Source organism: Phodopus roborovskii, unplaced genomic scaffold (genome assembly GCF_943737965.1).
Source record: "Phodopus roborovskii unplaced genomic scaffold, PHOROB, whole genome shotgun sequence".
Taxonomy (NCBI): domain Eukaryota; kingdom Metazoa; phylum Chordata; class Mammalia; order Rodentia; family Cricetidae; genus Phodopus; species Phodopus roborovskii.
This window is the reverse complement of record NW_026126525.1, coordinates 21,129,602-21,144,443: the sequence shown is the minus strand read 5'-3', so window position 1 is coordinate 21,144,443 and position 14,842 is coordinate 21,129,602. Positions and strand designations below refer to the sequence as shown.

General features: G+C 33.9%; 1 protein-coding gene across 29 annotated transcripts in view; it reads left to right on the top strand.

Moving 5' to 3' along the window:
- Adgrl3 (adhesion G protein-coupled receptor L3) overlaps positions 1-14,842 on the top strand; it is a 734,924-nt gene that overhangs the window by 428,269 nt on the left and 291,813 nt on the right. For 23 of the 29 annotated variants that reach the window (XM_051198505.1, XM_051198481.1, XM_051198479.1 and 20 more), the window contains one exon: positions 13,048-13,062. The exons of the other annotated variants lie outside the window; for them this stretch is intronic. In XM_051198505.1, the coding sequence (XP_051054462.1) occupies positions 13,048-13,062 (15 nt within the window). The remainder of the gene's footprint in view (positions 1-13,047; positions 13,063-14,842) is intronic. 29 annotated transcript variants of the gene reach the window in all.

The following is a 14,842-nucleotide window of genomic DNA, read 5'->3' as shown; positions in this document are numbered from 1 at the left end:
AGCTAAAACATTAATCATTTCATGCCCTCTTTGAACATTTAACATATTAGCTACTTTCTTGGATAGCTGTTATAATTTAATCAGGTATGACTCATGTTTGATCCAGATGATTAACATTATAAAGAATCTGTTCAATTATTGAATTCTACTGGTTTTCACCGTTCTATTTAAGATATTAACTTGAATAGTATCTTACTCTAAATCTTCAAAGGGATAAATTAAGGAGAAATATTCTCCTTAAAATATACCTTTCAAAAATAGAAAAGCTGTGGGCCACATGGGAAGTGCCTGAAACTTCTTAAATGGGAAAGGATTTCATAAAAGTTGAGATTAGTGTATAGGTGATTGTTAAACTTGATATTGAATGATAAGTGGTACATACAGCACACAGGCTTGATCAATCATTATATTCACTGCAGAAGAGTGGGTTAGTAAAACATTGGTCCTATAACCAAAATATATCTCTACTATAAAAGGGAAACCTTTTTTGCACGATAGTGCATGAAAAATAAAACCAAGGTGCCCATTGGCATGCAACTTTCAAAATATCAAGTGTGTAATAATACAATTTCTGACATATATCTGAGGTATTTTTGCATTTTTTGGTTGATACATCAAAGATGCACTACAGTTCTAGCTATGGGCATGATCTGCTTTAATAAACATTTATTGTTTTGTTGTGCTGTCTATAGCAAAAGCAAATAGTATATTATTGTCACATAAAACTCAGAGGATAAGTTGTATTTCCTGTGAGCATCTCTTCTAACTTTTCATGTTTAGCCAGTCTTTTAGAATAGCTCTACATGAATAGTTATATAAATATTGTTCATGATCAACACTTATATGAGGGAAGACTAGAAACACAAGATATAGAAGAAGGTTCTCCTTTATTGTAAAAGAAATTTGCATCTGCAATAGGGTTGACAAGAAAGTTCCTGGGGATTCTTTGAATAGTTTTAGCCCATAGCTATAAATTGAAAACATAAAGCAATGAGCTATGGAGATAGCTCATTGGTGGATGGCTTACCTAAGTGTGTATGACTCCTTAGCTCTAATCCCCAGCTCCATTTGTAAATAGATGAATGGATGAAATAATTAATGGACTAAATTCATATAGGGCCTTTACTTTTATTTTTATTTGTCTAAACAGAAGCAACCTAGGTTTACTAATTATTGCTTTTCTAATGGTAAATGTAAGCTCTCAAACTAGCATCATAACATTCGGCCACTTAACCATGATTACTGAGCCTTTTTTCTATAGTAAATGAATTGTGTTATAATTAAAAGAATTGATTATAACCTTCACAGACCCTTTCCTAAATATTCCCAAGTACAGAAATATAGATCTGGTTCTATTTAACTTCCAATTATTAACATAAACAAAGGAGCCTACTGCCAGGGGAAGAATCAAGTCATTTAACCTCTCTTTTCTTCCTTCTTAATGTCTGAAAGATAAATATGTGCTGATCTTAAATAAAAGTGAGCATCAGAAAACTGGACAGATTTATTGAGTTTGCTAGTAGCAAAATGAGTTTGTTCTGTTTTCACATACTTTTTCTGGTGGTAAATGTTTTAATCTATTGATGTCACAAAGAAATGCTACATTAGCCATAAACTAGAAAGAGGGCTCTGCTCGGTGACAGGACCAGTAATATGCGTAGAGCAATAAACACTTTGCAAGACTTTAATGGCCCTGAATTCAAATAGGTAAAATATAGTTCACTAAACTGAGAGAGAAGATTCATAGATGACTAGTGAATCCTAAAAATGCATAAACTAACTTGTACATAAGAATAAGATATTAGTTTTACCGTATTAGAAGGAAGCTGTGTTTGGGTTAAATACAACAACTTCACTTTCAAAACATTAAAACACAACCATGTTTGTGTTTGTGGGATTTCTAGGAAGTTATTATTTTCTGTCACAACTCTCTCTTCTCTAGATTCAACAGGGATATTGGTAGAGACTAGAATTGGACCAGGCTCTGATCAATCGATATGGCATGCATACATTGACTTGTGATGAAAAGGGGCACTTAAATTGGGCTGCTATTGTTGGTGGTTACTAAATATTTATTGGATAAATATAAGACATCTAAAATCCTGCCTCCATACTCTGATTCAAGTTATGTTTATCATGGACTTTGAAGTAGAAGCTAGATTCTATAGCTCATATCTCTTAATATGTAAGTAAAAATCTAGACCAAGTTTACAAATGAAAATATCATCCCAAATAAACCCATTCTTAATGCACTTTAACCCATTGATACTTAAAAGAAGGAGTTCAATACATGCAACTTTATTTTCAAATGAAAAGTTTCTTGGTATAATCTGAGTTGCAATTTCTGTTACTGTAGAGCATCAATTAGTTGAAAGTCTAAGAGCCAGGTTGCACCTTTTAGCTTCCCAGTTCTGTTTCCTTCTAGAACTGGGAATATAATTAAATATTTTATGGTTTCTAACCTACTTTTCTTCAACTGTAAAACTGTATCACTAAACTTAGTTTTTAAGCTCAGTGTGATAATTTTGCCATTTGGGTCTTGTTTTGAAGATAGACAGGTTCGTAGTAAGTGTTCCTAATTAATGGTTGCACATAGCAGCTGGCTATTATGGTACATGCACCTTATTGCAGGTAAGCATATATCTGACTATCCTGGAAAAGCTCCAATGCAAATTCTTTTGCCTTTAGTTGGCATTATGTTTAAAGACATCGCTGGATGGAACCAAGCATAGTAGCTGATTCCTCCATCTTTTAAAAAGTGATGTGTATATTAACAAAAAATTAAATTGTGCTGCTATTTAAACACTAAAAAAATACATGCTTCAGCACAACAGTTATATAACCCACCTGAATTTTTTAACTATGCTTCCTTCAATTTTTTTTTCCTCTGTTAAAATAAATGAAAAAGAAAAAGTTGTTCAGGAACATGGAAGTTGGAGAAGTCTCCTATTCTAAGAAACCTAAAATGTTTTACATGAAATAGCATGTCTGTTCTAGCAGCCATTGTGAATACTAAAGCCAAGAACTGACTGATGTAGACTGAGGTACAGACATAATACTCTCTAGTAGTTTTTGAAGGCATGTTCTGACACATAGGTTCCTGAGAACATAAACTTTCCATTTGAAATGTATTTATTCTTTAATGTTACATAATTTAAAAAGATCATGCTGTGCAATAGATACATAATTTTTGTGCATTACTTACATTTATATTAAATTGAAAACGTGCTTACATGGACATGAAATTAGAAATTCAATATGAAACACTTTTTTTATCATTAAGAAGTTTGTTCTATTTCATTATGAAGTGAAAAAATCGTACCTAATAATGTTTCATTGTTGGTAGTTCCTTCCTCCTTTCTCACAGTAGCAAATCTACTTTTTGACCCTTCCACAGATGGCTTTTAAAGAAAAAAAAGAGTCTGAGGTTAGATTTTGTAAATGGACTGTAGTGAATGTTCAATAGAACAATGAATAATGACATTTGTTTCATTCTCTCTAAAACTTGACTTTCCTCTGATTTGACACATTTCAGTAAAACAAATAAAAAGTGTTTTTATTTTTTGGGGAGTTTCCTAACAGATGTTGCCTGAGTATTAAGAAAACAAAATACTACAACAAAACAAAACAAAAACATGTGAGGGAAAGCACAATCTATGCCATTTCTGTTAGTTAAATTCTGTTTCTCTGCTCTGGTTTCACAGTATATTCTATACATTTCTATAGATTTTCTCATATTTCCTTTCTTAGGTTAAGCCCAACTTATTACAGACATTATTTTAGGGCTATTTATTCCTTCTGTCATTATCTTCCTGGACATATATTCCTAAGTGAATCACAGAAGAACACCTGCCATTCTTGGAAATATTTACTTCTTACATCTCTTATTTTAAAAAAATCAGAGATTCACTCCATTATATGCAGTTTGGCCTACACATGGAAGATAAGTGGAATAGTTTAGTGTCCAGTGTATAGTGACCTGTAATTAGGTGATGTGCTGGCAGGTTTTTATGTTGACTTAACAAAGTTAGAATCATTTAAGAGCACGGATCCTCAATTGACATGACGCCTCCATAATAGCAAGCTGGTGGCAAGCCTGTGGAGCATATTCTTAAGGAGAGATGATGTAGAATGCCCTGCCCATTGTGTGTGGGGCAACTCCTGGGCTGAAGGTCCTTGGTTCTATTAGAACGTAGGCTCAACAGACCATGAGAAGTAAACAACATTACTTCATGGCTTCTGCATCATCTCCTGCCTCCAAGTTCCTGCTCTATGTGAGTTACTGTCCTGACTACATTTGATGATGAATAGTGCAATGGAAATCAAATAAACTCTTTCTTCTGAAAGTTTCTTTTGGTTATGGAGTTTCATCACAGCAATAATAACCCAGTGTAGGACAGTTGGGCTGAGGGAATCATGCTGCTGGTTTGTCAGGGACACCTCGTACCAATCACTGATGACAGAAATAGTATCAGGAGTGCCTCTTGAAGTGCTGCTACTTCATATGAAGACACAGTTAAGCAAGTATGTTTTCTTCACTATAGAAAAAATAGAGAAGTACTTGAAAGGAAAGTTCTCAGACTAAGTTCTCAGCACAAAGGACATTTATTTGCCCTGAATGGATAGGGGGCAGGGATATGGAGTAAAGATGGGATATAGAGGAAGAGGATAAAGGGGAAAGGAATCAGAGAAAGGGGGAGGGGTATTTGTCCTGGAGGATGAAAGACTGCTTTCAGATAAAGGTGAGACGGACTCGGCACATAGGAAATGTCAGTTTATGAAGGTGCAAGGAAAACCCCATGTTAAGTTGAGGTGTTTAATGTTAATTGGGCATGTTAATTAGGTGAGCCAAGGGGCCTTTTGATTGCTGCATTCCAAATACTTGGATTGGCCAAATAGAGGAATGGGCCTTGAAGGGTTAGCTTCAGGAATGTAATATAACAGTTTATAGTAAGGCAGAGAGAATGGGGGAGCAGGGCAAGGCCTGCCAGAGCCATATGCTGGAGTGGCTAGTGTCCCTTCATTACTTTTATGTAGTCCATTTTTCAGTATTTTTTTTTTTGCCCTGTTAAACAGTACTGATTGAGGTCAAGTGGTGACTCCTTGCTTTAGGTGGTGTGTATAAACTGTAGTCTAAGTGGTCTACTGCCTCAACAGAGATCTTACATGGATGACTCCATACAAATATTCTACTAACTCAGGTTAATTCTCTCTTTATAGATACATTTCTGTTAGTTATTAAAACTGAAGTCATGTTTTACTAAATCTCAGCCCTATAATGTATCCAATGTAGTAAGTAAATTCAATGGATAGTACTCAGAGTAAGATAAGACATTTAATAGTGTGGTAAGCACTCAGTAAATGGGTAACTTTAGGGCTGGAAAGCAAGTTTATTGGGAAGAGTGCATACTGCTCATGCAGAAGACCTAAATTCATTTCCCAGAACAAAATATCAGAGCTCACAACCACCTGTAACTCCAATGCCTCTGATCTCTGTAGACACCTATGCACATGCACACACATACACACACACACACACACACACACACACACACACACACACACACACGCACACACACATGCAGGCACGTACAATTCAAAACAAACAAAATTTTAAAAAAGCTAATCTGGTCTCATTATTTTCCCAAGCAACATTTTCTTTTTAATTTTGGCTAGGTAAGTAGAAGAAACTTTAAGAGGAAGATTACAAAGTGCAAATGTCAGATCAACCAGTTGCCGTTTACATGATTGCTGTAATCTGTTAGTATAATGATGACAATAATCTTAAATAATGGTGATGTGATAATAGATAATAGTGATAAAACATCTAGCAAATAGAATGCTGTAATGTAACTGTCAACTGAATAATATTAAAGTGTGCTCAGAAATCACTTCTTTTCTTGGCAGTTGATTGTCAAATACTTTTGCAATATATAATTGCATATGTAGAATATGAGAGATTTAATTGACTTCATTATAAATTACCTACAGAGGATTTCATGTGTCTCTTCTGCAGAAGCAGCAACATATGCTTATCTATCTGTAAGGTTATCCTTTCCTTTTTTATTCATGTAACTGAACAAACTACAGGGTCACATTCACACCCATTTTCCCATTGTTTGAAAGGATAGCAGTGTCAAGATTGGTCACAGTTGGAAGAGTACTCTGGATTAGAAAGTGGTCATGGTTAGGCACGTACTGGTTTCTCTGCCTCTGAGAAACTTCAAGGGTTTTCAGAAGGATAGAGAGACAGTAACAAATGCAAGTGCTGATAAAAATAATAAATGTGGCTATATACATGAAATGAACAGAAACATCACTCAGGATGCTATGGCAATAAAAATTATCCAGTGAGTTCTTTTGTTTTAACCCAGAAGCATACAATATCTTTTATATTTTAAGCAATTCTAGAACAAACAAAAAGGAAGTGAATGAGACGTGACGATGCTCATGTGTAACACCCAGAGCATCTGATCTACCTCGGAAACATTCACAATTCCTGTAGTCAATTCTCAAATACTGTTCTCACTTGAAAATTACATTTAAATCAAATAAAATTTATTTGGGTTATTGAAAGTCATAAAATATTTCTGAAAGAGTAGAAAACGGTTTAAACTAAAAATCTAAATATTTGGTATTTGTTCTGAGTTGACTTCTATATTTAATCAAATGCTTTAAAAAAAAAAGTGTCTGGAGAGAGGGCTCAGTAGTTAAAGAACTTTTCAACTCTTATAGGTCCCTAGTTTAATTCCAAGTATTCATATGGCTGCTAAAAACTATCTGAAATTTCAGTTAGTTCTAAGGTATCTGATATCTTCTAGCCTTAGGGTCACCAGGCATGCATTAGGTAATAGACAAATGTAGTGTCTATCCACACACTTTCAAACATTGGTATACTTTAAAACAAACAAAGAAAGAAACAAATGTAGTAAAATGAATGAGTAATTTTAAATTCACACTAATTTTATATTTTCTATTAACACATCTGAACTTCATGCTAATCCTTGTTTTAGCTCTAGGAATCATATACATACTAAAAAATTTGATTATTAACCATATAGTTACCACATACAAATAATTTTATTTATTCAGTGTGTGTGTGTGTGTGTGTGTGTGTGTGTGTGTGTGTGTGTGTGTGTGTAATTCATCCAGTTCTTAGTTTGATGAGGTATTTTCATGAATTCCTTAAAAGACTAGAATGTTTACTTCCTTTATATTCTTAGGCTAGCTCCACAAGTGTTGAATTTGATTGTTATTATTATTTGTTTTTTCTCACTGAAACTTTTTTTTAGTTCCCCTTTGTCATTCTTTTTTGTGTGGGTATATTTCAAATGCCTGTACCGAAGTTCCTTGGAAAACATTTATGAATAACTTACCGTGGATGAATGAACATCCTGGTACTCATTAATTGTTACACTATAAATTTCCCACAGGTACAGATCCATTTGCCTTAACATTAGTAGAAGCTGAAGGTTTGTGAGGATGTGACCCCACAATAGCTGTCAGGAATTGTGAGGGTCTGAATCTCGTGCCTTCCACTTATAGTTCATTTATCTAAGTGTTTTCTTAGGAACAAGAGATTTAGTTCTGAAGAAAACGTTATGAGAAGTAACCATTACTCACATCACCCAAGGCCTAACAAGAACTCTAAAAGTCAAAAGACTTGACATGATCAACATTATTGTTAGCTGTCATATCAGAGAAAAGCACATGATGTATAATACACATAGTCTTAAACACTGAAATCACTGTCTTCATTTTTTATTTAGCGACTGTAAGCCCACATGGTTATTATACAGTACTGACAAATTATCACAACAAGGGTGTATTCTTGCTTTCCTAAATGTAGTATTGATTTTAAGTACTGCCAATAATAACTTTGAAAAATTGTTATTTACACTGGAGCTATTACAAATAGATTCTCAAAAGAGACTGCTAATAGCCATTTTCTTTTAAAAGATTAAATTAACAGTTTGAAAGGTTTTACTGTTCTATCAATGAAATAGAATGTTAATACAAAATAAAGGGGCATCTCTGTGTCTACAGCATCTGTAGATACTATATTTAAGTGTTTAAGTTAGAATGAGGCTGGTGAAAGCCATTTATGAATTATTGACGTTTTCAGTCTCCACACTCCAAGATGAAATTCATTAGGAGGTGTTAATTTTGGAAACACATTATATAAAGCCATTGTGATACAAGGTGCTTGAATGGCACTTTTATTCACTGATGCATGGGTATTATTTGAAAAACATCATTTAGAAGCTAAGCTGTCGAGATTACTCCTGTATCTCATTAAATAAAGGATTAGCACTTTGTTTACTGAAGGAGACAGATGTCTGTCAGAATTTTTGATGTGCAATACACCAAAAATTTTAATGAACCTCACAGATCTTATTTCTATTTACTGGAGAGATTTATGTTTCCTTGGAAATGGAAGAGGCAGTATCTATCTCAAAAGAAAAAGAAAAATAAGCTACTGTAAGTGGGAAGTATGGAATAAAGGGTTCTATCTAATAAAAAGACAAACCCTGCTTTCCTTGGCCAAGAAATTCCAAACCATCCCCCTCCCTTATTCCCTTGAGGGTTGTTATACATCTCTAATCTTTTGGGAGGATAGCCCAGAAATGAATGTCCTGGAATCCATTTCTCTGAAAGTATCATTGAAGGATAGTAAATGCTGTTTGAGGTCTTTCTATGTGTTAGGCACTGAGCATGATTAAGGCATTTTTTATTTGTTAGTAATGAACAAGATCAACATTTACATTTGAATCCCAATTCCAACATACTAGCCATAGAACCATAGTCTTTGTGCCTCAGTTTCCCATCAGAAAATGTAAAATGAGGATGAATTTCTGCAGGTTTGAGATTAAACAAGTGAGAGATATGTGCCAGGTTTTTTTCAAGTCCATTAACCTTTCAAATTCTTGCTCTTTGTCTAGAGGAAATAATCCATAGCATATCCCAATAAAGTTTGATGACTTAAATCAGGTGATTTGTGAAAAGACATTGCATTACATTATGATGTGTTTTTCAAGTAAGAACTGTTATTGTGAACTTAAGCTTAGGCTCGTACAGGTGAATTTGTGCATCATGCACCAGGAAAATTTTCTCCAAGTGTGATGTTTTGTTGTTGCTCTTACTGAAGATGTGGTGAGTTTGCCTACAAGTAGTTCAGCACTCTAAGATGTATGTAATAAGGAAAACAGTTCTCTTAAAATACTACTGTACTGCAGTGAAAATAAACATTCAATATTTTACAACTATATTATATTCCCTATATCTTTTTCTTTGTGTATTACAGAAATAGACATCATGAGACTCTAACATTGGAATCTTTACATTGTATATGTAAAGGTATACTCTATAACTCCCAATTTTAGAAAGGAAAATTTAACATTACAATTAGATATAAATTGAATAGATGTCAATTATAGCAATGATGTTTTCTGGCACATAACAAATATGTTTTTCTTTAATTTACAATGCAATGTGATGATGCTTGTCAATGCCTGTGCACACTCTCTGATCCATACTTTTTCTTGTCAAAGAATGCAATTCAGACATATTTCACATGATACAGATATCACTTGAACTGATAATATCTTATTTTTCTAAACAAATCACTTATTTTATATATGTGTTTTACGAACCCTTGAAGGTTGCAAGAAAAATAAACCAGTGTCTTCCTTGTGTACAGAATAAAGTTATCCTTTATTTGAATCTGTCATTTACTCAAACCACAGGATATATCTTATAGCATTATGTTTGATGAAGGACAGCAATGAAATCACTTTAAGAAAATACATTAACATATTTACTGAGTCTGAATGGACAATAAAAATACTTTCAGGATTAAAAGTGAAGAGAGAAAAGTGGAAAATTATTCCTAAAAATATTTGGAAATGAGAAATGACAGCTATAATATCAGAATTCAGAATATTGGACCAGCTAAAAGGCTGGAGATTCTGAAGAAGGCTAAGCCACAGTTGTCGCTATATAATTCATTTACTTATGATGTCATTACACAGAAGAAGATAGGGAGCACTTTTGGCTTGTATTTTTTAAGATTGTTACAGTCTGTTTTATGTAAATAGATCTGTTTTCCTATTAGGACAGCATGCATGTTTTTTTCCCTCCAGTTTTACATTAAGTTGGAGACACTACTTCCTCATATATTTTTATTTTCCTTTACATCCATTAAAATATTGAAAGATCTTACATAGATATTGAAATAAATTTTACGGCTTACCTGGTTCACCATACAATTTCCAGTGTGCTCTAAATACAAAGACACAAAAATACAGTTATTTGTATTACATACTTAATTCATAAGCTATGTTTTAGATATTTGTTATGTGCCATGAACTGTGTGTCCACATGACACAGTCATACGTTTGTTTCTTGCCTCCATTTCACTTTATTTTCCGGGGTAGGTTAGCTTCTAGCATCAAACTCAGAATTTGCAAAGGCTGGCCAATGCTAAATGTTACCAAGCTTTTTACTAACAAATTATGTCATCTTGCCAGTTTTTGTTATGGAAATATGATTTGTGTGAGCTTGTTTCAGCCTAAATTATAGGACTGCTTTACTTCAGCCTTGAAAATAACAAATAAATGATGAATGAGTTACAGCAAGTCACGACATGGCAAGACCATGGTAATTATTCTCCAAAGCAGAAATGCCTAATCAATCTTAATTCTGAGTACCACCCAGTAGCAAAGCAAAAATGTCTTACTCTACATGCATGCCAAATGTCTAGAAATTATATCAACACCAAAAGGTTAAAATCAAAATTTACCAAATGAGAGTTGGGATAAAAAAAAAGGTCAATTATCCTTGAAAATTAAAATTGAAGTGTAAGAGAATAGTTCCACAATATAATTGATGCATATTTTTTAATGTCTTTAAAAATACACCCCACTATCCTAATTTAAAAATAAATATAATTTTGCAAGTGTGTTGAAATTTACCATAGGGATGGGGAGACACCTCACTGGTAGCAGAGTTTAATCTTCTCTCAGAGCACCCCTTTTGATTCCCAGAATCCACAGCAAGGAGCTTACCACCTTCTGTAACTACATAATCAGGGATTCTAATGGCCTTTGCCAGCACCAACATACATATGCAAACTCACAGAGGGACAGACAGACAGATGGACAGTGTGGACATACACAAGCAAACACATAAATAAATGAAAATAAATATTTGAAGTGTCTATTACTAACAAACACATTAGGTAATTTGTTTTAAAGAACGCTTTTTATGTGACTGAAGCATATAATTCCAGTATTTTTGAAAACAAATATTTCATGAGAAATTTTCAAAGTAGTATGAGAAGAAAAAGTGTCATGGAACTGTTTAGGTGGAAATCCCTCTTAGACTAGTAATTGAAAGATATCAACTCCCCGTTCTCAAGCTCAGTCTTTATTGTAATGAACATCAAATTCAAGCCTTGAAGTTCTTAAGTAGATCAGTTTTAAGGTGCCACTTATACTTCCTCTCATTGTCAGATTGGATACATTTATGTTTTTAGTCTAAACATGAAGTGCATCTTTTAAGTAAAGCTATTTGTTTTTAACCAGAATTAAAGGGTATGTAATTTCAGTACTTTGAAACAACCTGTAATAGAGGCCTGTTGATCTGCAGCAGGCATAGGATGGCCAGGCTGAGTTAGCAAACATATTTGCCAGAAACCAAAAATACAAAACATACTTGACTTAGTACCCCAAGGTGGTGGCAGCAGGAGTCTGGGTAGCCTGGCCCCTGGCTTTTTGTCCTCTGTCTTCCACTGAAGCTCAGGCTTCTGCAAATCTGAATTATCCTGAAACCTGCACTATGGACTAAACTGCATTCTTCCTAGGCATCTTGTTTTCCTTGTCCTCACAATCTCGTCTAATGTTAGTAATCATGGACCCATTATTAATTATAGCATAATGTTATGTACAATTTTGAGTCAGAGAGTAACTCATATTTACAGTTCAAGTTTACATATTAAAACTTCTAAGTTTTATAACCATCAGATTGTTTTTGCCCTCACAAACTGTAGAAGATCCTTCCAGAACAAGCCCTATTCTCATGACAACATTGTGAGTTCATCCTGAGAATTGGCAAGCCCTGACACTACCACCTTTCTCAGCCGGACCTTTCCTAGATAAGGCTTTCCATGGGATCATATTGACTCACAGTCTAGTAGTCACTTAATAAAGAATTAAGTGTGGATGGTGACAATATGGTAATAGAGGTTCTGAAAGAATTATAGAAATAATGTTGAAAATTAGATTAGTAAATTAGTAAGATGCAACTTTTCTATGAACATAAATATATAATATATATGTGTAAGCCTATGTGTGTTTGCATATTTACACACCATTTGTCTTCTAATGTGTGATACTATACTTTCAAAGGCATTTACAGATTTAGTTTTAAAAGTAACCAAAACCATAAGAATTTATGTCAAAATATGGAAGTTGGACCCAAATGTAATTGCCTAAACCCAGTATTTATTGTTTGATTTTGATACATCAGTGAATATTTCAGTTTATTTCCATGTGGTAAACATCAAGTCTGATGAGCTATCCCAAGTCTATGGTTTTAGGAAATAAGTTGCAGAAGAGCTTCTTCTGAACAGGACACCTCTGTGAACTGTAGAACAAGCAGAAGTATTTTGCTAAATAGTGGGATCTGCTATAGTATTTGTAAGTGAAACTAACCAAATGTTTGAAAATTCCAGTACAAAACTTGCTGACCTCCCTTCCAAATGTAACTACTGCTGTTCTTGCTATGGTTATTGCATTCTCAATATTATTTTTTACAGTAATTTTTGATGTTTATGCTGTATTTTAAAGCTTATGGTTATTTTTAAAGTATTTATTTCAGAGGAATATTTTCTTTTTTAAACAACATAGTGTTCAATTAAACAAGCATGACTGCAATATATTATTTACTTTCAGTTTGGAAAAGGTGAATAAAAAGTGCTTGGCCAATACCGTACCATTAATCTATTCTCTTTTCTCCTTTCTCTCTTTACTTCTCTCTCTCCAATAGAAGTGGAACAAAAAGGTAATTAAATACCTTTCATAAATTATATACTATTTATAGGCTAAGTTATTTAACAGTTTAACATTTAGTTAAATAATTTTGTTATTAATTCTTATTTTATGCAAACTTATTGACTACTTCTGCTGCTCAACTTCACTTTAATCTGTTTTACTGACCCGTGCTGGTTTGATCCTTTTACCTAACACAGATTATTAATATTATAAAATCATCAACACTATGTTTTTTTTCCTCTTTATTTGAACCTAGCAGTGAGAAATCCAATGGGCATGGTAAATAATGATTGCTTTAGTTTTGTTACTTGTTTTCTCCTAATTTCCATTAGCTCTACTGTGTTTCCCCTTCTACATTAACTCTAACAGGAGAAAGGGAAAGGATACCCTTAATTATTCTGAATGCCATTAGTGTCTGTGGCCAAATCACTGTGAATGCACGCAATCTCATCTAATGTTAGTAACCATGGACCCATTATTAATTATAACATAAGGTTATGTACAATTTTGAGTCACAGAGTAACTTATGTTTATAGTACAAGTTTATATATAACTCCTAAGTTTTATAACCATCAAATTGTTTTTTATCACAAATTTATAATGGTCCCTATCTTGGCAGAATTTGAGGGCAACTTTTGCCACAAAACTTTTCATTTCTGTAAAATTAAGACTTAGATATCTTAGGAATGGCCTCCCATTTCAGCCATCTTTAATGCATAGCTGAGGTTCCTCCTAGACTGTTTTCCAGAGGATCAGGGTTTCTAGTTAATACTAAGGAGCTAATCACTAACACCAAAAGACAATCCTTTATTCATTAAAAACTAGGTCAGCATCCAATTCTTTTTGGCTTCCTCATTTTTTTTCCACCCAGGAAAATTCTAGTCATGTTAAACCTAACAGCGGACTGCATGGTTATTTTTCAGTGTGTTTGCCTTGCAAATATATGGAAGCAACGCTTCCCAGAGGAGGCTCAGTAGAACACAGCCAACCAAAGTGGCTTCATGGGAAGGCTCTTGGGATCAAATGGTGCAACTTTTTTCATTCACTCTACTTCCTATTTAGAATTTCATTAATGCACTTAAGCTATTATAATCCTGTCATACTTTTATTCACTATCTAGTGTCATAATTGAATGTGGCCACAGGTCCCCTTTTTCTTTAAGTGCTGTATGCAGCTGTGCTGCAGCTGCTTCAAGAACCACCCTTTGGGAAACGTTGCTTTGTAGCCCCTTCATTTCAGATGAACCTGCCAGACTTCTTACCACCATACTTACATTGTTCTTCAGTGAGTCATACTAAACAAAAAGAATCAGATGATTCCTTCCCATTTTCCTTCTGAAGTATGAGCAGCAAAAAAGAGCAAGTAATCTTGGTTTTTTTCCCCCCAATGGTTTTCTCATGTAACAGTAAAAGGTACATGTTTTTAAGTTCCAATAATACTGTACTTAACAGAATGTATTTAACTGATTAAAATCTAGATCCTGGGTTCTTTACTGTAACCTTTCACCTTTTCTTCTTTTCTTCTTCTTCCTTTCCTTTCTTTCTCTCCCTTTCTCTTTTTCCTTCCAGTATCCATCCATCACTCATCTTTAATTGAATGGGTTGCATGCTCTGTGTGTGTTGAAGCAGCTTTGAGAGACTTTTTTTTCCTTTTTTTTGCTAGATGATTCAGAGGCCTGTGTTGCAGATCTTTTTTTTCCTTTATTTAGATAATAATAATGTGGGTTATCAATTTCTTAATGATAAATAATTATTGAACAGCAGATTTCATCAGAGTGGAAACAATGGGTC